This window comes from Sciurus vulgaris (genome assembly GCF_902686455.1).
Source record: "Sciurus vulgaris genome assembly, chromosome: 4".
Taxonomy (NCBI): Eukaryota; Metazoa; Chordata; class Mammalia; order Rodentia; family Sciuridae; genus Sciurus; species Sciurus vulgaris.
The window spans coordinates 143,007,177-143,031,590 of record NC_136464.1 but is presented as its reverse complement, the minus strand read 5'-3'; the positions used below and the strand labels follow the sequence as shown (position 1 = coordinate 143,031,590).

At 45.3% G+C, this 24,414-nt stretch overlaps 1 protein-coding gene across 1 annotated transcript; it reads right to left on the bottom strand.

Annotated features, from left to right (window-relative positions):
* Nucleotides 1-1,009: 1,009 nt before the first annotated feature.
* LOC306658990 (putative sperm motility kinase W) lies at nt 1,010-2,422 on the bottom strand (the record flags this gene model as incomplete). Its single annotated transcript, XM_079136247.1, has 1 exon — nt 1,010-2,422. One exon carries the CDS (start codon nt 2,420-2,422, stop codon nt 1,010-1,012), a length of 1,413 nt encoding a protein of 470 aa, XP_078992373.1.
* Between the last annotated feature and the right edge of the window lie 21,992 nt (nt 2,423-24,414).

Here is a 24,414-nt window from a genome sequence, read left to right as displayed (position 1 = left end):
GCTTTTATGGAAATAGATCCATGAGATGGCTTGTCACCTCCACTCCCCAAACCCCATGTGCTACCTTCTCTGTACCTTCAGCAGGGACCCTTAGGTGACTTTGGGTGGTGAGGCAGCATGGCAGGTGGTGAGAACACAGTCCCCCTGCAGGCAGGTCCACCCTACACTCTGGCCCTCCTCTGCCTTCCCTGCAACCACGATGAAGGAGATGATGCCATAAGACACTCTGGGTCTCCAATACCTTCTCAGATGTAATTCCTCCAACAGTGACACCCACCCTCTCCATAGACCTCAGGGAGGGATTCCTTCTGCCAGGGACCACTGGCTGTTTCAAACTCAGTCATGTCTACACTGGATCTAGGGCAAAACCTCCATTCAACTGGGTTAAGGGGAGCAAGTCTCCAAGGCACAAGGTCAAAGCAAGTGAGTGCTCATCTACACTGGCTAGAGGAAAGAGACCCTCTACACCAGCTAAGGCAACTGAGGCCCCATCTACACTGGCTCTAGGGGAGCAAGTCTATCTACACTGAACAGGAGAGGGAGGCACAGGGGTCCAGGCCTGGAGAGGACACCTGGTGGGCTCCAGCCTCACTTGGAACAGCCTCCTCCCATTTATTTACATCAGTCTTTTTTTTTTTTTTTTTTTTTTAATCTTTGGAACATCAACTTGACTATGCCATTTGAGAAAACAAATTTATTAAGAAACATCTCTGCCCTCCCAGGAGCATGGGAGAAAGGTCAGAGAAGAGCAGGGCAGGGGAAATGTCCCAGGGAAAAGTCTCATCTGATGTCTCTCCCAGGTGGGGACAGGAGAGACACCCGACGTCCAGGTAGATCCAGATGTGATCCTGGCTGGACCCCACGTGGAGAAGCCTGGGCCAGTGAGCACACTCAGCCCTGCAGCTGTTTGAGTCCACATGACCAATGTCCACATAGTGACAACAGCATCCACGGAGCAAAGTGTCCTCTGGCTGGCTGTGTGTTAGTTTGGTCCGTCTGAGGTCTGAATTTAGATAGGAACCACCCGGTTTCCACACTTAGCAGGTCTCTGGTCTCCCTGTGTCTCGGCCACGTCTTCGCTAACACAGGAGGGTATGCAAGAGCACAGTCTGCGGAAGCAGGCGGCGATCCTCTGCCTCACCCGCTTCCAGCGCTTCCTGTGGCCCTGGGGATGTGCTGTGGTGGCATCTTGGGAGACATGGCTGTCGGCTGATATGCAGCGTCCGGATTTGTCGCACACAGAGTCAGGCTGGGAGGCTAGGCTGGGAGTGGGGGTCTTGTCATGCAGGAAGCGGAGTCTAATGGCAGGCACGCTGCAACTTCTCTCAACCTTCTGCCCGGACTCTTCGGCCTCCTCAGGTGGCTGAGGTTCACAGGGCAAGGGGGAGGTGTGTAGGGCAGGCTCACTCGCCCTCCTCTTTGGGAGGACAGGGAACACGGAAGGATCCCTGGGGCACAGCTGAGGTAGCACCCTCCGCCTCACAGGCTTCATGCAGCCTGTCCCCTGGCTTATCTGCTGCTGCACTAGGAGATAGGCAGCCATGGCATCGTCAAACCTCCTCTTGGATAGAGACACCCAGGTAGTGTATGGGTCGAAGCCCATGTCGAAGAGGACCGTCAGTACTGTGGGGTCTGAGAGGCTGGGGAGGGGCTCATCATGGGAAGATGAGTTCTCCTCACCCTGATTCAGCCAGGGGTCCTTCAAGATGTCCTCTACGGAGAGCCTGCTTTCAGGGTCGTCTGCCAGGATTTTCTTGACCAGTTCTTGTGCTTCAGCAGACACATGCTGGGGAAATTCCAACTCGGCATCGGAGATACTACGCGGGCGGTCGCCTGTCAACACGAAATACAAAATGATACCCAGTTTCCAGCTGTCCTCTGCAGGGCCCTCCAGAGGGCCCCAGGACTCGTTCTGCTGATGCCCAGGCTTGACAACGGTGCTTAAGCCAAAGTCGATGAGTCGGATGTCTCCCCTGGCATCCAGCACAATGTTCTCGGGCTTCAGGTCTCCATGCACGATGCACATCTTGTGGCAGTAGCACACTGCACACGTGATCTGCCTAAATAGTCTCCTGGCCTCCTCTTCCTCCTGCATGCCCCCATCCGGGATGAAGTCAAATAGCGATCCCCTGCCTCCATGCTCCATCACCAGGTAGACATGTTGGTCGGTGTCAATAACCTGTAAGAGCTGGATCACATTCGGGTGGTTCAGGGTCATCAACGCCCGTTTCTCAGAGCGGGCCAAACTCTTCCACATTCTCTTTTCCAGGACTTTCACTGCCACCTCTGCCCCAGTGAGCAGATGGCGGGCGAGGATCACCTGACCAAATGCCCCATGCCCAATGGCCCTCAAGACCTGGTAACGGTCTGTGAAGGCCTCCTCCTGCACCACTACACTAGTCTCTCTACTCTTCCTAGCCATCCTAAGCAGGAACACCCACTAAGGAAGCTAGCTAAAAAAAAAATAACAAACCAAAACAACAAACCAAAATCAAAAAACAAAACAAAAAACCCAAATCAAAGAACCAATCACCAAAGTCCACAGCCACCAACCACCAACCGCCCAACCACCAAACGCGCTAACTATCTGGGAGTCCGACAGGTCACCACCAAGAGCTTCCTGTACTTATGGACAAAGACCCAGCCTCAGCCAGTCAGTTATATACCCAGTGTTGGACATTCCGTCACAATGGCTCCTTGTGAGGTCAGAATAAGAAATGGCCCTGTCACATCTGTCATCACCCCCACTGGCCATCTCCCTTTGTAACTACAGGACCTCTTCCACATTCACAATAGTAAGAAGAGTCTCCAGAAGCTTTTCAATTCAATAGGTTATGGAAACTGATAGTATTTCTTAAAAATTAAAACTTGTATAGTACTTCTATATACTTTTTATTTCAGGTCTAGAAGTCTGTAACAACTTTGCCTTTCAAAGATCTCAGTGTAACTATACTCAAGGTATTCAACTTCTTTATTCCCAACACTGAATAATGGCTGTCAAACAGATGGTAGCACATCACTCACATCGTGATAATATGATAATGTTCTGTTCCCTAAGACACTCTAGACACAGTATGCACAACTACGGGTGGAGAGCAGGAAAGGGTTCATCATAATCCCCTTAAGGTCCTCATCAGATCTCTCATTAGAAACCTCAGAGGCACAAAACATGGTAGTTTGAAATACTCAAAGTGATAAAGGACAAAACCTAAAAGCCAAGAATCCTAGAAGCAATAAGAAAGTATTCTTCCCCTAGAGGGAAGAAATGGAAGAATTCTCAGTTGACTTGATCCCTTCATGTCTCCATAAGCAAATGCCTTAGACTGGCAAGATCAAGGAAAAAGTACTTTGGTGTTGTGTCCTCACATGATGGAAGGGCAGAATGGTGGAACACATTCCCTCAAGAACCCCTTCCCCTGTGCCCTGTTTCTTTGTTTCCTTGTCTTTTTTTTTTTTTTTTTTCCAATTTTTACATACTGGCAATCAACCCATCAGCCCAGAGTCTCTCACACTTAAGCCATTGCTCTGCCACTGAGATACATCCCCAGGCTTTCTATTGTGAGAAAAGGTCTTACTAAGTTCCTCAAACTGGGCTTCAACATGGGATCCCCACTGCCTCCAGGTCCCAAGCAGACAGGCTCACAGCCTCTTGTGCTTGAAAAAAGAGGTGTTCCCCAAAGGCTGTTGTGTTAAGGAATATTTAAAGGTGAAATGACTGGATTTCGAGAGCTTTGCCTCTCAGACCCTACTCGTGTCAATAGACCAACTGGGTGTTAACTGTAGACACAAAGAACATGACCGAACAGGGGATCTCTAGAGTAATGCCCTGAAAGGATGCTTCCTCCCTGTATCTCCTTCCCTTTCTGCTCCATTGTTGCCACGAAGGGAGCAGCTTTCCACTGCTTGTTTGTTCCTTGTCCCATGATGTTCTGCCCCATGTTGAGTCCATAGCAATGTTTTTAGCCATTTATGGACACAGACCTATAAAATCCTGAAGTCCAGTTTTCATCCCTACATTGTTTTGTTGGGTTGGGTTGTTACATTGCCAAATAGAGCTAATTGAAACAGAAATTGGTACTGAGAAGTGGGGTCATTGCTATGACTAAATGTACCACATCCATCAGAAATCCTTAAAGCTGTTTTGCACCAAGAATACTCAACAGTTTAGAGATGTCAGCCTGAAAAAGTTTTGGAATATAGAAAGTGGAGATTAATGAGCTGTTGTGGGAGGAGTCAAAAGGAAGACCAACAGGCATGCTGAACATGCTAATGAAGTGTCAATGGAAAGGAAGTCTCTATGTAACATTGGTCACTTCCATTGTTTTCTGTCAAAGCACTCGATTCCATTTTGCCCATTTGCTGAGACTCTGTTTTAGGCTAAATTTTAAAGCAAGGGACTCATTAATTGGGGGGAGGAAATTTCAAGACAGCACACTATTCAGTCACTGGCATGGATATTGCTGGCAGCATTTAGTCCAATGTACTGTGAGAATGGGCAGTAACAAACTGATCTAAAGGATTTTTCAAAACTTGCAGTTTGGACAGAAATGCATATGCGATGCTGAGGCTAAGGAAGATGTGCTTGTGGAAGAGATTATAGATCCTAAAGAGATGCGAGGTTCTTTGCACAAACACAATAGGGAAGATGACTTAAGTGTATCTCAGGAATTTGCAAGACCATACCCACTGAGGGTTGCTCCAAGACACAGAGGAGACTCTTTCAGATTGTGGGAACCTCTGCCAACTGAGAGGATGCCTACAATGTTGTTTCACCCTCAGAGGCCACATTCTTCTTGATTTCACACAATGCATACACTTGTTACCTTCCTGACATCAGGAAACCAAGGGAGATGAGATGCTGATACATATGTGCAGCATTCTCCTTGTTACTGACAGGTTGCTTATGTTCACATCAGACTGGTTTCTCTTTCTTATGTAAAAGACCCTCATGGGAACCATAAGGAAATACCTGGAGAATAACCCCAAAATTAAAGAGATCTCAATTCAAACTTTCACTACACAAATCAACTAGATAGGAGAGAAGATAATCATAGAAGGAAAAAAGACACAGTTAACCAAAAGCTCAACCTGTTCTCCTTATAAGGACACAAGCTGGCCAGTAAGCCAGCTGCCCATCCTGTTCTTCTCATGACTTCACAAGTCACAGTGAAACAGCTCCCCACCCTGCCCTCCTTCTAAGGACACAAGTGCTATTGAACCAGTAACCCATTCTGTTCTCTCTTTGAGGACAAATTCAAAAGTACCAACATCTCACCCTTTCTCTCTTTAAGGAAGCAACTAACACTGAACAAAAGGCTCATCCTGTTCCTTTAGAACCCAATTTTAGAGTAATTACATCATAATAGTGCCATTTCTGGAAAAAAAAATCTCTTTTTCTTAGGTCTGGAGTTTTGCAGGGATATGATTCAACCCATATCATTATCTGTTCTTTTTTTCTAAGAGTTTTTATCCATAGATTTTGAATTTGCTGTGTGACTTTTCTATGCTTGTCAATGAAATGATTATATAGGGATTTTCATGTCCATTTCATGATGGACTTTGGACACTTGATTTTGGGTTTCTTCCATTGCTTTATTCTGGCTTAATGATCTGGTAATGCCTGCCTGGTAAAATAAGTTGTGAATGGCTCCCTGCTCTTCTACTACCTAGAAATAATTGCATAGCATTTCGCCAATTCCTCTTTAATTGTGAGGTAGAATTCTCCAGTAATTTATTTCCAAAAATCTCTTTGGAGATTTTCAAATGAGGAACATAACTTTCTAAAGATCATTCCACACTGAAAGGTTGATGTTCTTGTGGTAGTTCACACTTTTCCAGAAATTGATTTATCTCATCTCAATTGTAGTTTGTGTTCTGTTGTTCAGTTATACTACTCCATTTTCTGTTACTCTCATGAAAGTAACAAGGTTTCTCTCCATTGCTAAGGTTGAGCTTGGACACATGATCCATTGCCTCAGAGTCCTGAGCCTATAGACTTACAGCCTCTTGTCATTTTAAATGACATGTTCCCCAAAAGCTGCTGTGTTAAGGCACAATATTCAAAGGTAAAAAGACTGGATTGTGAGATCTGCACCTAATCAGATCCTACTCCTTTCAATGGACTAACTGGGTGTTAACTGTGGGCAGGTGGGACGTGACTGGGGGAGGTGGGTCACTGCAGCAGTGCCCTGACAGGGTGCTTATTCTCTGTGTCTTCTTCCCCTCTCTCTCTTCTCATGTTGCCACGAAGGGAGCAGCTTTTTTTTGCTTGGCTCTTGTCCCATGATGCGCTGCTTCAGGGGTACTGAAGAAACCCTGCTCTTCTACGTCTCCAAGCACCACTTGTCTCTCTCAATGCCATCATGCTCCATATTTTCCATAACATTGGTTTGGGGACATGAATACTTGGTGCTCTGTAAGGTCATTCTCACCCCTGAAATCCACACACGATGCTGATGACACCAGCTCTCACTCACACAATGCTTGCCATTACTTCAACTCTGATCCACACACTTCACATTTACAACTCTTTTAATTTGCACAATCACCTCACATGGCAGGTGCTGTTCTTTCCCGCATTGTATACAGGAGGAAACTGAGACACAAATGGTTAAATAAAATGCACATATTCACATGACCAGTGAATAAAGAATCAGGACTGAAATCTGTGTGTCCTGGACACTGAGGCACTTCCCCTCCCTGCCCCCAGCTCCTCCATGTCTAAACACATAGTCACAGCAGCACCATGACCAGAAGGACAATGTGGCTTCTCAGGAAACCACTCATGGTACATGTTGCTTTGAAATGTTCAAAAAGACTGGGGAAAAAATCACCTTTTCCTTTTAAGACAGTGACATGTTGTCCTTATGAGAATAAAAAAACTCTGGTCAATTTGTGTGGTAAACTATTACTCAGTTAAGTCAAGTTCCTTTAACTAGTTTCTTTAACTCTATAGTCCAAAGAGGAATTCATGCCTGTTGAATAAAAGAAATGATTTATGGCTTGATTGGGGTATTCACATGACTGTATATATTTGTCGAACTTCATTAAACAACACACTTAAAGGTTACATTTTATGGTATGTAAATTTTAGTTCAATACAGTTGCTTTCTTTTAAAAGTTCTATATGTGGGTGCTGAAAAAAATCACCGATCACCAGAACCAACCATCTGAACACCCAAACATAGTGTTTCCCTCTTCAAAGTGCTTCTGAGGTAGTGAAACATAGAGGTTTAGTGTTGGTGCATGAACATAAAAAGAGCAAGCTTGAGTTTTCTGCCAAGAAGGCAGTCTGAATATAACTTTTCTTATATATGTCCCTCTAATGCAAGAGCAAAAAGACTGCTCAAAACAGCAATTAAGGATTTAAAGACATGAAATCTCAAGGACAGAATGGACTGTCTATCAGAAGTGTTCTCTAGAAGAAAAGAATCAACAGGAGTATGATTATAGAAAGGGGATTTATTAGATTGGCTTACACAACCAGAACCTAGATAGTCCACAATGGCCATCTAAAGGATACAGAACCAGAGGAACCAATATCTGTGCAGTGGAAGAGGGTGAAGCCACAAAACTAGAGGGATCAATGATTCTAACCACGTCTGAGACCAAAGTCCTCTGGAAACTCCCTGGAGAATCACAGGCAGGGTCTGCTTGGAACAGTAAATGGGAAAGAGCCTGACGTCCTCAGAGCATCACACCAGCAATCAAGGGCCCTTTCAAGGAGAATGGATCTTGCATCTGCTGCTTCTTTGTTCTTACGACTTTTATTCCAGCCAAGCCTCCAATCTATTGGACTGTGCGTTCCCACACGCCGAACATTCCTAAAGTCACCTCTACCTCAGTGACACACCCAGATGCCTCTTCATCTTCAGCATCTCTTAATCCAATCACATTCACCATGACAGATGGGGAAGAGATATCACCAAGAAAACTCAGGGAGGTGCAAAGCCAGTATCCATGCCTTTACTGAACCTGCCATGTCTGGAGCCAACCTCCCATTGTTGTTGCTTTTCTTCTGCAGGGAACTGCTGGGGAGGCTGGAAACCCAACATGGACCAACTACCTGGAGGGGCGAGAGGTGGGAGTCTGGCAGGGGGCATCTAGGATCAGTCCTGCCAGTTTGGCCATCTGGGAACTAAAACAGAGACACCATGTCACATGCTCATCAACCTCAGGATGGGGAGGAGAAGACGTGGTTAAGAGAAGGGACCTAAAACTTGAGAACAGTCTTCTCAACAAGGAGAACTCTGTGCAGATCCATACACCATCATCATGCACAGTTGACCCTGGCCACTGAGAGCAGCCCCCTGGCATAAGAACTGGCTAAGAAGGTGAGAAGTGCCCCGGAAGACTGCTTGGGAGATGGTAAGATTATCACATTGGCTCACAGGCCACCACGAATGGACTTAGCTAAGGAGAAGCATCCATTCAACTTCTGGGAGGGTTCAGGCTTGCTAGATATACACAAAGATTACACAGGACAAACTCATAATTTTGATATTCAAATTTAACTGAGTGACTTGGATTTCCCTTTGCCAAATGTGGCAACCCTGATAGGGCCTGTGCACTACCCACCCCAATTCATTAATACAAAGGCGGGGGACCAGGGAAGATAGGTTGAATGTGGACAATCTGGGTTCCGACGATGACCAAAGGCTGCCTGAAAGTGGCTGAGGGAATCCAATGGCAATTGACTTGTGCTCTGAGGTGAAAACCACCAGAACCAGGTTTTCATCAGAAGGGAGTGACTGACAGTTCAAAGTTACCCCTTTATCATGATTTCCATCGTAACACCTTCACTTACACAGACTTATCACTTACATGATCTCGATGCCCACACCACCCTGCAAGCTCGGTGCAACACCAACGTCAAAGCCTCAGACAGGTCAGGTAACTCGCCCCAGCTGCACTACTGCAAAGTGTCTGAGCCCCACTTGACTCATGGGTTTCCTGACAGCTAACCTTCTGCTCTGTGTTCTCAGGATGCTCAGGCCAAAGAATCACCTTCACATCCCAGAGACAAGTTCTCAGGGGGAAAGGAGACGTTGAGACACTTATTCCTTCTTATGGAAGACTCCTAGGGTCAGGTCAGTGGGAGGGAAGGAGAGGGATTGAGATGTGGGAATTAAACCAGGACTGAATCAAGAGGTGAGGGAGAAGGTCTGACACTGGGCTGGGCAGGGGGGTTGGGAAGCCAGAGGATGAACCCTGAGTTTTATATACAAAGTGCTAGACATTTTTAATAAATTTCATTATTAATCTACCCCAACCCCTGCTGAGATAGTTATCATTATTGTACAAGTACCCAACCTGAGTCTCCAGAAATTTGATTAACCTGTCACAGGTCATTTTATTGAAGTGACAGTACTTTCTCATTCTGACCCTGCATCACCATAACTCACTATGTCCCAAGAGAAACTGTGTGAAGATTTGAGGGTACAATGAGGGGAAACCGTGGAAAGGGCAAGAGGAAATTCAGTAAAGAGGTGCCTGAGGGTGGAAAAGTGGAAAGTGTTTGCATGTCTTTCATAAAATAAGAGGAGCAGCAGCTTTGGATACCAGGCAGCACCTCCACCCTTGTACCCACTGAAGATGGGGTTGAGGATGGTACCCACGAGAGGACAGAGAAATGGACACATCACTCTTTTTCTTTCCTTCTTTCTTTTTTTTTTTTTTTTTCATTTTCTTTTGGTTTTTTGTTTTGTTTTGTTTTGTTTTTGTTTTTGTTACTGGGGATTGAACTCAGGGGCGCTCAACAACAGAGCCACACTCCCAGTCCTAGTTTGCAATTTATTTAGAGACAGAATCTCACTGGGTTCCTTTGGACCTCACCATTGCTGAGGCTAGCTTTGAATTATCCATGAACCTGTCTCAGCCTCCTGAGATTTCAGGCCTGCACCCCTGCACCTGGGAGCTCACTTTCTATGCAGCTGGAGCACTGATCAGATCCTTAAAGTGTCATCTGTTCTGTACAGTAAACTCATGAAAATTTTCAAAATAATTCTAATCCCACTTTACAGAGAATTAGTGCCATCGTTAAAATACGATGAACTTCAGGTCACATATGTCTCTACTCCTGGCTACTTGTGAGGCTGAGAGACAAGGATCATTTGAGCTCTGGAATTAGGAACCAGTTTGGACCACATAGTAAGACTCTGTCTAAAAATCAGTTCATATGAATAAAATATTTTAAATCTTATAGTAGCCTGTCTTCTCTGTTGATCATTCTATATTTTTAAAATGGGATTTGATGCTAACTTTTATTTTTAAAGCAAATGCAGGTAACTGTGGCAGCTATTCCTGAGGCAGAGGCAATGAAGTGAGTGTTAGCTTCAGTAATGAGGGTATTATTAGTGAACTGCACATTCTGGTGGGACAGTTGAGACAAACATCTGGTGGAACAGGTTGAGGAGAAAAAAGGAGGCATGGATATGAACACAAAAGCACAGACTTCTTTAAAAGTGTTGCTACACAAAGGAGCAGAGTGAGGAACTGAAGGTGACTGAGGGATGGGGAGCTGCCTCCCTCTGCTCATTCACTGGTTTCCAACAGGAGGAGGTCCAGACATAGTCAGTCACGCAGAGGCAGGAGTTCTTGCAGTCTGTGTGCTGCTGAGGATTGAATGTTGGTGTCCCACAAAAATACCCAGGCTGAAATCCTCACCCCTGAGGTGACAGTACTGGGAGATGGGGCCTTTGGAAAGTGATTAGGTCATGAGGGCAGAACCCTCACAGGTGGATTAGTGCCCTTACAGAAGAGGGCCCAGAGGCCTTTGTCCCTTCCATGAGGTGAAGACCCTGGGAGAAGGCAGGAAGCAGACCCTGAGCAGACAAAGGTCATTTAAGGAGTATTCATCCAAAGATGGCAACCTGCCCCTTTAAGGCTGAGGACACCAAAATAGACGTAACTAGGTTATCAAGGATTTTTAGGGATACCCAGCTGCCAGGTAATAAAGCATCCTATTCCAAATCCCCAGTGTGGTACCTAGAAGTTTCCACTCATGGCTGGTAACCTGTGCTCACCCAGGATTCCAGGAACAGCAAAACCTCACAGACTGATCACTACCATAAGTGGGAGCAGCACTCCATGATGGGAACCAAGGTTCCCCCTCTAAACATGGGAATCACCTCATGGGAACACAGTGACCCCTTCAAAAGATGGTAGTGACTTCTCCAGGACCACAAATGCACACACCTGAGATAATGATCAACCAGACCAGTTTGAACAACAATTCTTCACTGTGCATACTTCTTGCCGCTGTCCTCATTCTTCCTCTACTCAAACCTGAAGCCCTACTAGACAGGCCATGAACATCACATTGAAGAAAAGACAGCCTCTGAGAACACTGGAAATACATACATAGTAAAATGGAATTAGAACCCTATCTCTTCCCTTGCAAAACCACTCAACTCAAAGTGGATCAAGGACCTGGGCATTAGACCAGAGACCCTGCACCTACTAGAAGCAAAAGTAGGCCCAACTCTACAGCATGTCAGCTTAGGAACCAAATCCTCAACAAGACTCCTAATGCACAAGAAGTAAAATCAAGAATCAATAAATGGGATGGATCCAAACTAAAATTCTGCCTCACAGCACAGGACACAATCAAGGTGAAGCAGAGCCTACAGAATGGGAGAAAATCTTTGCCACCTGCAACTCAGAGAGAGCATTAATCTCCAGGATATATAGAGAACCCAAAAAAATGTAACATTAAAAAAAGAAACCCAATCAAGAAATGGGCAAAGGAACTGAACAGACACTTCACAGAAGAAAAAATACAAGCGGTCAACAAATCAATGAAAATATATTAATTAGAGAAATGCAAATTTAAACAACACTGAGATTCCATCTCACTCCACTCAGATGGCAATTATCAAGAATACAGTAACAATGAATATTGGCAAGGATGTGGGCAAAAAGGTTCACTGATGCACAGCTGATGGGACTGCAAGTTAGTGTAACCACTGTGGAAAACAGTGTGGAGATTCCTCAGAAAACTTGGAATGGAACCACCATTTGACCTACTTTTCCTACTCTTCAGTAATACACAAAGGACTTAAAATTAGCATTCTATAGTGATGTGTCCACATCGGTGTTATAGCAGTTCAATTCATAGTAGCTAAGCTATGGAACTAAACTAGGTGCCCTTGAACAGAAGAATGGATAAAGAAAATGCGATACATATAATGAGAAATTACACAGCCATAAAGGAGATTAAATTGTGGCATTTGCTTGAAAATGGAGACTATCATCCTAAGTGAAATAGGCCAATTCCGAAAAACCAAAGATCAAATGTTCTCTCTGATATGTAGATCCAACACACAATAAGCGGGCAGAGGGAAGAATAGAAGTTTATTGTATTGGACAAAGTGGAATAAAGGGAAAAGTATGGGGATGGGAATGGAAAAAACAGTAGAATAAATCAGACGTAACTTCTCTATGTTCAGGTATGAATACATGACAAGGATAACTCCACATCATGTACAACAAAAAGAATGTTAAGTTATGCTCCATGTATGTATGATTTGTCAAGATACATTTTACTGTCTCGTATATCTAAAAAGAATAAAATAACCTCCCTCAGTGAATTCACACCTGAACCTTTACTGACCAGCATTCCATTATATGCATGTTGTATCAATTTAATCTCCATCCTATTACTGAACACCTGATAGATTTTTAATATGATTTCTGAAGGGAGGGGAGGAGGTCTAGGGGTAGGAAGGACAATAGAATGAATCAGACATTGTTAACCTATGTACATATATAACTATGTAACCAGTGGGATTCTACATCATGTAAAACCTGCAGAATGAGAAATTATACTCCATTATATATGATGTACCAAAGTGCATTCCACGGTCATGTATAACTAATTAAAACAAATAAAAAATTTCAAACATTTTAAAAAACTATATTTTAGCTAAATCTCTGTCCATATCTGCAAGCATATCCTTAGGATAAGCTTCTAGAAGTAGAGTCGGAGGGCTGCGATCCTGCCCAGGTTTGACATACCTCCTATCTCTTCATCTGGGGATTTATACAGGCCCCATGCTCGTAGCAGCATTATTCATAAAGAGGGGTAGTAACATAGGTGTCTTTCAGTGCATGGAAATAGGCACACAGGAATATTAATCAGCCTTATATAGAAAGAAAATTCTTCTTTTATATTCTTTTCTTAAACTTCATTTTATTATTTTTATGTGGTATTGAGGATCCAACAAAGTACCTCACACATGCTAGGGAAGCCCTCTTCTCCTGAGCTACATCCACAGCCCCAAAGGAAGGAGATTCTGACACATGCTACAATGTGGATGAACCTTGAAGACATTATGTTAAGTGAAATAAGTCACGAGAAGACAAACACTCTAAGATTCCCCTTATATGAGGCACTGAGAGTAGTACATCCATGGGGACATAAAGCAGAAAGGTATTTTCTAGGGTTCGAGGTGGAATGGGCATTGTGTTGATGCATATGGAGTTTCAAGATTGCAAGAGGAAAAGAGTTCTGCAGATGGACAGGGGTGAGAAGAGCACAGCGATGTCATGGACTCAGCACCACTGGACCGCACGTTTAACATGATGAGATGTAAATGTAAGGTCATATATAGCCACCATAATTTATTCATAATGACTCAAAGGCCACTGGCTAGAGTTGCTTCATCCTTATCCTGACCCACTCTTCTTCTTTTTTTTTTTTTTTTTTGTGATCTTGTTTTGCTTTTAATTTTTGAAGACCCATCAAAACTACATTTTTTAAACTGGAGCCCCAATTTGTAATGACTTACACTTGTTTATTTAAGAAGAAAATAATCATTTTAAATATTTTAGTGTATTTGTTTTTCTTCTTGTAGAGACTTGTCAATTTGGCATGAGGTGTAAGTTGTGACTTTCATCTCAACTTGCAATTCACTTTCTTTCCAAAGCTGACAATCAACAATTCCAGTCCACAGGGATATCACAAAACACCCTAGGAAGTGGAATCTTTTCCCCTAAGTATGTGATACTTACCTAGGAATAGTATTCACTCACTGAACTGGCATTTGCTGCAAGGATACCAGCTGAGATGTTGGATTTGCAAGTGTGGAATGTGGGCAGATGAACACAGAGTTTGGACTCAATTATCTCACCTTGCTGGGAAGTCATTATGTCACCTCTTAAGTGCAGTGACTGTCTACAAGAGGTCTGGAGACTACATGAGAAGTTGTGGAGTGAGGTGAATTGCGACTAATGTAGATTAGTAGGGTTACATAGTGAGAATGACACAAATACTCAGAAAGGTAGCTAAGAACCCTAAGTACATGAGTCTTCATGAATGGGAAGTAAGGAACACAGTTCTAAGAAGTAAGAACTTAGCTGAGCCCACAATATGTTAGAAATTTGACTAACATGAAATTGGTATGGATATAGTCATCTTGGGATACTTAATCTTCCACACAAAATGGATAACCAACTCATAGCTCCAACTGGGCAAATGTTCCTCTCCCCTCTTTCTGGGCACCCCAAATGCAGCTGTGAATTCCTAATCACTCATAAACCAAAATATCCATTAGTTTAGTCTGCCATAGCAAAGCCTCAGATTGGGCAGCTTGAAAAAGACTATTTGATCACAATCCAGGGTGGTGAAATTCCAGTCAGGACCCTGACAGTGCTGGGTTCCCTGACTTGTGGACATCTTGCAGAGAGTTCATGGTATTGCTTACTCTTCTTCAAAGAACACCACTCATACTGGATTGGGGTCCTATCCTTGACTTCATTTAACCTTAATTACCATCTTAAAGGCCCTTTCTATAAACATCCACATGGAAATAAGGCATTGAACACTTTGCAGGGATACAATTCAGTCTGTAACAGCCCTACTTGTATGACTGAAAGGCCTTTAACCCTTGTGAACATTCTGGTGTTTTAGGAGATTGGAGCTCAAGGTAAAGGACTTTCCACATTCACTGCATTCATAAAGCTGTTCCCTGTGAACTCAGGTGTTCCTTCAGGTTGGAGCTCTGGTCAAAGGCTTTTCTCCAGTGTGAATTCTTTGGTGTTTAATGAGGTTAGAGTGATGGCTGAAGGCTTTCCTACACTCAGTGCACTCATAAGGCCTTTCTCCTGTGTGACTTCTCTGGTGTCTCATAAGGCTAGATCTCTGGCTAAAGGCTTTCCCACATTTACTCCACTCATAAGGCCTTTCTCCAGTATGTACTCTCTGGTGTTGAAGGAGTATGGAGCTATGAGTAAATGACTTCCCACATTCCTGGCACTCATAAGGCCTTGTTCCAGTGTGAACTCTCTGGTGCGTAATGAGGCTAGAGCTATGGCTAAAAGATTTTCCATAATCACTGCACTCATAAGGCCTTTTTCCAGTGTGAATTCTCAGATGTGTAACAAGGCTGAGCTATGGCTAAAAGCTTTCCCACATTCACTACACTCATACGGCCTTTCACCAATGTGAACCCTTTGGTGTATAAAGAGGTTATACTTCCTAATAAATAGTTTTCCACATTCACTACATTGCTAAGGTCTTATTCCAGTGTGAACTCTTCAGTGTGTGATCAGGTTACAGGTTTGCTGGTAGGATTTCCCACATTCCACACATTCGAATGGCTTTTCTAAGGTCTGAAATCTTGAATGATAACTGAGGTTACAGCTGGTACTGAAGGATTTCCCACATTCACCGCATAGGTAACATCTTTCCCTATTGAGAACATGCTGGTGCTTAACAAGTTCTTGTTTGTAGTTTGAAGTTCTCATGTATTTTTCCCAGCTGTAATAACTTTTTACATTGTGAAAAGCCATTGTGTACTCAGTTCTGTTGGACTTCTCTCCAGTTTGAGTGGCCTGTTGCTGGAGAAATCCTGAGCTCACCAGCAAGTACTTCCCAACTTCTCTGCAGGTAAATAGTTTCTTGGACACCAGGAGTCTGCAGCTGTTCAGAAGTGAGTCTCCACTCACACTGCTTCTGAAGGGTTTCTCCTCAATGTGCTGCTTTTGGTGCTGATGAAGGTATGCTGTGAACTGTAATTGTTGCCCACATGACTCATCCACATATGGTTTCTGTTCATGGTGCTGCTCAACCAAGTAAAAAAATATCTCTCAAGACTGGGCCACATATCTCACAGGAAGGGACCTTTTGGGCAGCATGGGTCTTGAGAGACCTAATCTGTGACACTCTTTGTGCAGAAACACTCTGCTGAGAAGTTGTCTCCTCATCCTCTCGTTCACACCAACAACCCAGGCAGGTTACAAGTGCCAAATTCTCTAGCATCACATCATGGTACAGATGTTTCTGAGTTTCATCAAGGAGATTACATTCCCTCCAAGACAAGTACACGGCCACATCTTCAAAAGTCACAGTTACCAGCTCTCCTAGGTAGCCCTCTGTCTCCGGCAGTGAGGACGTTCCCTCCAGGTGGGCGACGACCCCGCTCGCCCGGCCACGGATCCCTCCCTCGCGGACCTCCTCCTGACGCGGCCTCCACATGGAAGCGGAGTGGCCTTAGAACCTGGGCTCGGCTTCCTTCAGGGCCCCAGGAAGCTGGCCGGGGAGGGCGGGCCTCGAGGCCCGGAGCCGCGCACGCCAGTGGGCGCGTGGCTGGGTGTCAAGGGCACAGAGGTCCGGGGAGCCCTCGGCGTCCCGGGGCAACGTTCAGAAGCCCGGGACCAGGGCCGCGGAAGCGCCAGGCTGCGCAGGGGCGGAACCGGCGCGGCTCCGGCCCCGCGGTGCCCGCCCTTTCACCCTCTGAGCCTCCCCCGCCGGCCGCTGAGCTTCTGCCCGCCGCACCCTACGCCGCAGGGCGGACCCGGCCTGGGCCATGGACGCGCCGCCCCTCCCCGCTCCAGGTCTAGGCGCTCACCCGGCCGGGTCCTCTGACCCACTCTTCTTACTCCACTACTGATTTAGCAATTTTGAGAGGTGGTCGGCATTCCCAAGGACATCCATGGGGTAATCACTGTGCTAAGAAGCCCTGTGAACTGGGGAGCAGGTCCCCAGAGGCACTCAGGGGACCAGCAGCTGAGGAGGGAGCATGGACTGTCCCAGGCAAAAATCACACGTGGCGGCAAACCTGCAAGTCTTCAACAGCTTCTTGATATGAAAAAGCTGCTCCTGGAAGTCCTAAGGTGAGGAGCCAAATGAGGGGAGTTAGATATGGTCAACAGCACTGGCAATGTACGTGTCAAAGTGAGATGCTACTTCTCACCACTGAGGAATGCCACCCCTGGAGAAAACAAGACTTTAAAGCAAACTGTGTCTGTAGCAGGGATTCAGAACAGTCTACGGATCCACAGACGGTTCCGCATGGATCCAGGTTTTGTAGAACCTGAAGTTTTATACAACTTTGAGACTTTCCTCAAGAAAAACACAAATTATGTATAAGTGTAAAAATTCAGTATGGGGCCTTGGAAAGGAGCCTGTGTAGATGAGGAGCCCCAAAGATCAAGCTTCATTGACTTCACAGTCCTCCTTTCAGAGTCCACCTGGGGATGCCCCAGAACTAGAGTGAGGTACATTTCCTGCCTTGGGACACTTAGCTAGACTCACTTGCCCTGCTCACCTTCACCATGTCCACTTCCTTGACTTTTGCATACAGGTTCTGGCTGACGCTCAGCAGATTGAAAGTGGGTCGGTGCCATATGCTATCCAGCAGCTGTTTGGAGAAATTGCTGACGGGGTTCTTCCTGAAGTCCCACATCATCAGGATCCATGCAGGGATGTAGGACTCTGCATATGAGTGGCAGCAGTCACAGAAATACTTCCCCAGGTATTCACAGTACCAGAGCCTCTTCACAAACTCTGCCAAGCACATCAGAGACTGAGTGTCACACACCGAGACTGGAAGTCCACCCAGATCTGCCTGCCACCTCCAATTCTTGTGCAAGGTTCAAAGACTCCAATGACTGTTTTTAAGGTGTAAAACCATACTTGACCTCATGGCAGCTGGGAAAACTCTGGCAGGACCTGGGAATTTAAACTGTGGCCATTCACAAGCTTTGCTATGGGGAAACATGTTGGAAAAACAGAATCCTCCCCAAATACTCCTGGATTAGGAAGATGCACAAAGCAAACTGTAATGTAAAGAGAACATTCTATTTGGGATCTGGAAATCTGTTTAAGAGAGCAGATTCCATCTTTTACTAGCAGGAACGTCTAAAACAGATCAGAATTCCTTTTGGAACCCCAAATTTCAACTCAGAACTGGATTCACTATCACACACAGAAAGAGTGCTTTGCCAATTCCAAAAGAGGACATATACAATGCCAGGAAGTAGCATCCGAAAAGTCCCCTGACAAATCCAAGTGCACAATGTTTTCACTACTGGGGCATAGGTACTGCCGAGTGATGCTGCCAAATGTACTACAAGGCACAGGACACCCCCCACAACAAAGGCACTGAAGTAGAGTAATCCTGCTCTAAACAACAATTGTTGTTCTTCTGTGAAAATTTAATAACATGGAAAAAATAGGAGGGAAATACTGTAAAACAGGGTTGTCCAAGTGGAACGTTCTGGACATTTTCTATATCTTGATTTCCAAAATAGTAGCCACGTGCCACATGTGATAGTTGAGCATTTGGAATGTAGCTAGTGTTAGTAAGAAGCCAGATTTAAATTTTACTTAGTTTAAATTTAATTTTACATAGCCACATGAGCAAGTGGCTAAATATTGGATACAGAAGTTCTAGAATACAACTAACTAAAGAAAGATGACTAAATGCATGGTGTGAAATTCAACTGGAATATGAAGAGAAAAATTAGCCATAATTGATATTCTAAAAGCAACAAATGAAAATGGGATTAAGAACAAAACCAGCAGCACATCGAAGCTTAAAATCTAGTGATGGAGACAGTGAAGAGATAAATCAGTGAAATAAAAGAATAGTCTAGGAAGATCATGCTAGAATAAAACATAATGATGGTTAATACAAAGCGTACATGTAATGCTTGTGACCAGTATGGAAAACTGGGCATTTTCCATAGGGTAGCTGAGGAAGTCCCCAAGATTTTTGAGTGAAGACATTATGAAAGTAAAGGAACTAGCCATAAGTATGTCTATGGAAGTGTCAGGGTCGGGGGTACCGGAGGGAGAAAAACAGAGATGCAGTCCTTTAGTCAAGAGTGAGCTGGTCCTTGAAGGTCCAACAGAGAAGCTATGTGACTGGAGCCAAGTACTTAATGGAGAGACCACTAGGACTCTGGTCCTCCTGATTTCTGGTCAGTCACACAGCTTGTGGTCCTTATGGCCTCTTCATGAATGAAGGATCTAGTCCACAAATCTCTTACAACAAATCCCTGTCAAAGCACCTCACGAAAAAATAATGTGGTGTCCAAATTTGATGTTTTTTGCTGAAGGGCTGGGGAGTTGCTGTATTATCATGTAACAGACAAGCAGTGCATTATTCTCACTTACTAGGCTCTATTGGAGTTCCACACCAACACAGAAGGCATTCTGGGCCACTACCACCAGCTCCCTCCTGAGGACAGAAAATGGTTATCATTTAATTTCAGAGGTGGCCAATGGAACATTTTTTTACCAATGGACATTATGATGTGTTTTTTAGCTTGGGACCTTAATTTTGTCATGTTTCATTTGGAAAGAAATGGAGCTATTCAGTGCATTTTTCTAATTAAACTATCTGCATCTTTTAAAGCTAGAACCCTTTAAAACTCTCTTCTGTCCTTAAAGTAGGAGTCAGAATCACATATTTCTACTCTATCAAGGGGTCTTTAAGAACTTCTCACTACCAATGCACAGAACTCTATCTCCACATTACAGTGGAAGACAGATCAGGAAGACAGACACTGAAAGATGATGTCTTTGGAAAAGTCACAAATGGATCCAGAGAAATTGAATGAAAAGAAGTAATGCAAGAAAAAGGTATCAAACATTTCTGTGAAGAAACATTCCATGGAAGTGCTTCCTACTGAATTGCTATGCACTATTTCACCTGGGATTTGGAATACAAAGTGGTTAATATTCAATTGTGGTAAAATGTCACCAAAAATGGCTAATGCAAAAATATGCTGTCTCTTAGAAAAGACCTAGAGAAACCCTAGAGAGAAGATATCCCATGCCAAGAAAAGGGACCTCTCACAAGGTCTAGAGAGCCAATGAGTTCTCTGCCCCCGCAGCACCAGAGACCTTCTTCTTATCCTCTCTAAAGTAAAAGACAACAAAAAGAGTCTACGAGGCACCTCCATGGGTCAAGTCAACCAGGCTCAACAGCCCCTTTAAGACCTCTGGAGTGGGCTTCCCAAATATAACACAAACCAAGAAGAGTGGAAAAAAGACTTGGTGACAATGTTTTGTCTGTAGTCTTTGCCTATAACCTGTCATACTCTCAGAACAAATTAGAATTCAACTACTGTTGGTTGTGTATGTGTGTGTGTGTGTGTGTGTGCATGTGCATATGTGTGTACATACATGTGTGTGTGTGTGTATACTCACATGAATGTATGGTTTATTTACTTTTTTGCATCATTTTTTGTCTTTTATAATTTTGCCCACTGTCATTATATCATCCATGAAGAAAGTAAAGTGTTTTTAAGTCACCCAGAAATAAAGTGCTAAGTTACAGGCTCTGGGGACCAACCAGATGGACAAGGTCAGTAGGTCCCAGTCATATGGAGCAAAGAAGTGGAAGAGAGAGGCAGGACTGAAAACACAAATTTGGGAGCCTTCAACTGGGAGGGAGTAACTGAAGTAGGGTCCGCCTCTAATCCCAGTGGCTCAAGAGGCTGAGGCATGAGGTGGCAAGTTCAATGCCAGCCTCAGCAACTTAGCAAAGGCCTAAGCAACTTAACAAGACCCTGTTTCAAGGTCTGGGGATGTGCTTCAGTAGTTAAGTGACCGAGGTTCAATCCCCAGTACCAAATTACCAAATATATATATATATATATATATATATATATATATATATATATTTATATATTTATATATAACCAGGATGCAAAAATAGAAAAAAATAGAACTGAAGGAAGTTCTATTTGCAAATTGCAAATGCTCATATCAGTTGCCAGCAGAGGTACCCTTTTCTCCTGGAGAACTCCTGAGCCCCCACATGGGGCAAGATTCTCCTACTTGGAGACTCAGTGCACCCCTCTATCCCAGCACATGAGCTCCCAGAGGGAAGGAGCACACCCTGTCCTTCACCCACTGAGTACATCACAGGTTCACTGTTTGCTGAAGAAGGAGAGAGAACTACTTGGAAAAGGAAAATCTACATATGGAAAGTTAGGAGAATGCTGTGTGGGGAAAAAAAGAAGAAGAAGATGAGGAAAGGCATCAGCCACTGAAAAAGAAACAGAAAGAAGTTCAAGAAAAATCAGAACAAAACACAGAATCTAAAGATTGGATGCAGCGTGATCACCAAGCCCAAGGCAAGATGGCAGCCATGCGAGGCTTACATAGGGTACTAAAGATGTTACGGACAAAAGGCTGAAAAATGAGCATACTTCAGCACAGAGGGGAGGAGAAGTGGACAGAGACAGCATCAAGGTTCTCACATCAGCCCAACTTGCCTTCACAGACACTGTCAGAGGACGTGGAAGACCAGATTCTTGCTTTGGGTTGGTATGAACAGTCACTTTAGAGCTTGGTCACTCCCAAGGGACCTACTGGCTTCCTCTATGCTCCACCTCTCTACCTGCTGCTGACTCATGATGTTGCACTTCATTTTCTCTGTGGCTGATATAATCATATTGGCAACATGGGCATATCCTGCAGAGAAAAAAATTAATATATTCACAAGCGAGGAGATCCAAGATGGCAGACTAGAGGGAGCCTGCATTCCTCATCACTCTGTAACTCTGGTTTCAAGCACAGGATATCTGTTTCTTGGTGAGGCAGTTTTTGCTGCTTATCGATCCCCGCTGTTTACTCCATTTGTCTACTGCAATCACCTGCAGTCTGTTAGCATATTGATGCCCTTTTTGAGTGCAGATTGCTTACTGTCAGTCACCTATCATCCACCATTTGCCTGCCTCTTGCCTGTCTATCACCTGCCTTACACCTATCCATCACTCACCGCATGAGGTTCATCTCCCGATCATCTGAGGACAGTCAGCAAACTGATCTCCAACAACCAGTGGAGCATCAGCTGCCTGCTGTTGCCTGGAAGTTCACTGTGACAGTACCTGCAGGTTTGATTACACATAGCTGCCACCATTTTGAGACAACAGCCAGGCCCCATAGGACCCCTGGCTGGACTGACTGAGCCCCGTCTCCAGGATCCCTCAGCCCGACCGATCACTCCCTGCCTCCAGGGCCCTCACATCAAATGACTGCTCCCTGCCGCCAGGACCCCCAGACCAACTGACTGTGTCCTATCACCAGGACCCCAGACCAATGGATTGCACCTGGCCTCCAGGTTCCCAAAACCACACCAAACACACCCGACCTCCAGGACCCCAGCCTGACCAACCGCACCCGCCTCCAGGACCTCCAGTCGACCACGTCCACACCCTGAGCTGCAGCTCCCCATTTGCCAACACATTTTGAAGCCAGAGCAGCCAACTTGGATAATCCTGGAATCCATAGCTCTGATCTTTAGGTGGGGCAAATCCCATCCTGAGATGCCTGCTGGAGACTTGAAGCTCATTATCAAGTACATCTCATGCCTCAGGCTACTGAAGATTGGGAGGTTTGAATACTATATGACTGTTATAGTGTAGATTTTCCTTTTCTCTTTATTGAATAATTCTCAGTTTTTATTTCCTTACTTTTCTTGCTTTCTTTTCTTTTTGTATACCTGTTCCCTCAGAGTCTCTTTCTCCCTTTTTTGCATGCCAACATCCAATTTCTTTTGATTATACTCTCACCCTTTCTATTATCTAGAACTTCTATACATTCTTTTCCTATCCCATTAACAGCTACATCCTACATCCCTCTGCATCCTCTTTGTCCCCGATTAGAAACTGCAGACCTTATTGCAAACCAGTTTGTTTTACTGAAGATAATATTTGAACTCATTCTGTTTATTATGACAATATTGTTATCATTCTCATAGGGGCTATTTGCTCTAGGATTGCATAGTGTCTAAAGTAGGCACTGCTAATATTGATTTCCCCTTAAAGAAAAGGTTTAGGAGGAGGCGTTTCAAGATGGCGGCCTAGAGGGTGGCTGCATTTCATGTTGCTCCAGGACTCAGGATTCAAAAGAGGAGATATTGAGAGACTTGGGACCAACTCAAAGCAGCCAGGTGAGTCTCTCCCATTGGGGAGGCGTCCCGGATGGGACAGTAGTCCCGGAACGCAGGGAACTTTGTGAAGTAGAGCTGCCCAGCGAGACACCCCTCCCCCTGCTGGAGCAGTGAACTCGGACAACTGAGAGTGTCGTAAAGGAGGCTGCTCAGCACAGCGCTGGGACTCGGAGCAACCACTGGGGCTCCAGCGGCTGCCCAGGGGAGGAGCGGCGAGGAGAGCTGTGTGGACTCAGAACACCGGGGTCTGCCCTGAGGAGGAGGAGGAGGAGTGTGGCCGCTTGGATTCGGAGTGACTATACCAGAGCTACAGACAGTTGCCAGAGGACAAGCTGTGTGGCGAGCTGTTTGGACTCAGACCACTTCTGAACACTGGGGCCTGTCCTGAGGAGGAGGAGGAGGAGGAGGAGTAGTGCAGTGGGTCGTTTGGACTCGCAGTGACTGCATTAGAGCTCCAGGCGGCTGCTCAGAGGAGGAGGCGATTAGTGAGTTGTTTGGACTTAAAGCAAACGCTCCTGAACATGGGGGGCTGCCTGGAGGAGGAGCACGGTGGGTCGCTTGGTCTCGAGTGGCCACACCAGAGATCCAGGCATCTGCCCGGAGGAGGCGTGCAGCGGGTCACGTGGATTCAGAGCCACTCACAGCGACTGCTCCTGTACACCCGTAGGGTTACCTGGAGGAGGAGGAGGAATGGGGCGGGTCACTTCGACTCGGAGTGATTGCCCAGGGCTACGGGCGGTTGGTGGGAGGAGGAGGCATGCAGTGAGTTGCTTGGACTCCTAGTGACCGCACTAGAACACCGGGCGGCTGTCTGGAGGAAGAGGCGTGTGGCAGGTCTCTGGGACTCAGAGCGATTGTACGGGGCCCCAGGTGGCTGCTCAGAGGAGGGACCGCATAGCCAGGCGATTAGGTGCAGAGCAGGGTCCCAGGATCTAGGAGGCTTCTTGGTGGAAGAGCCGCACAGAGACATGCTTAGGGGCGGAGTGAAGGTTCCAGGACTGCGGGCAGATTCTCTGAGGAGGGGCAGCCTAAGGAGATTTATCTGCGAAGGGTGAGGCTCCCAGGCCCAGGAGGTAGGGCCGGGCCCCTGGGAACTTTGCAGAGGAAGGCAGCCCAGCCCAGGCAGTAGCTGTAAATTGAGGGGAACCTCTAGGAGGGGAACTGACTAGCGAGACCTCCCCACCGGGTGAGTCTTCCCTGCCGGGTGAGGTTTCCCCAAAAG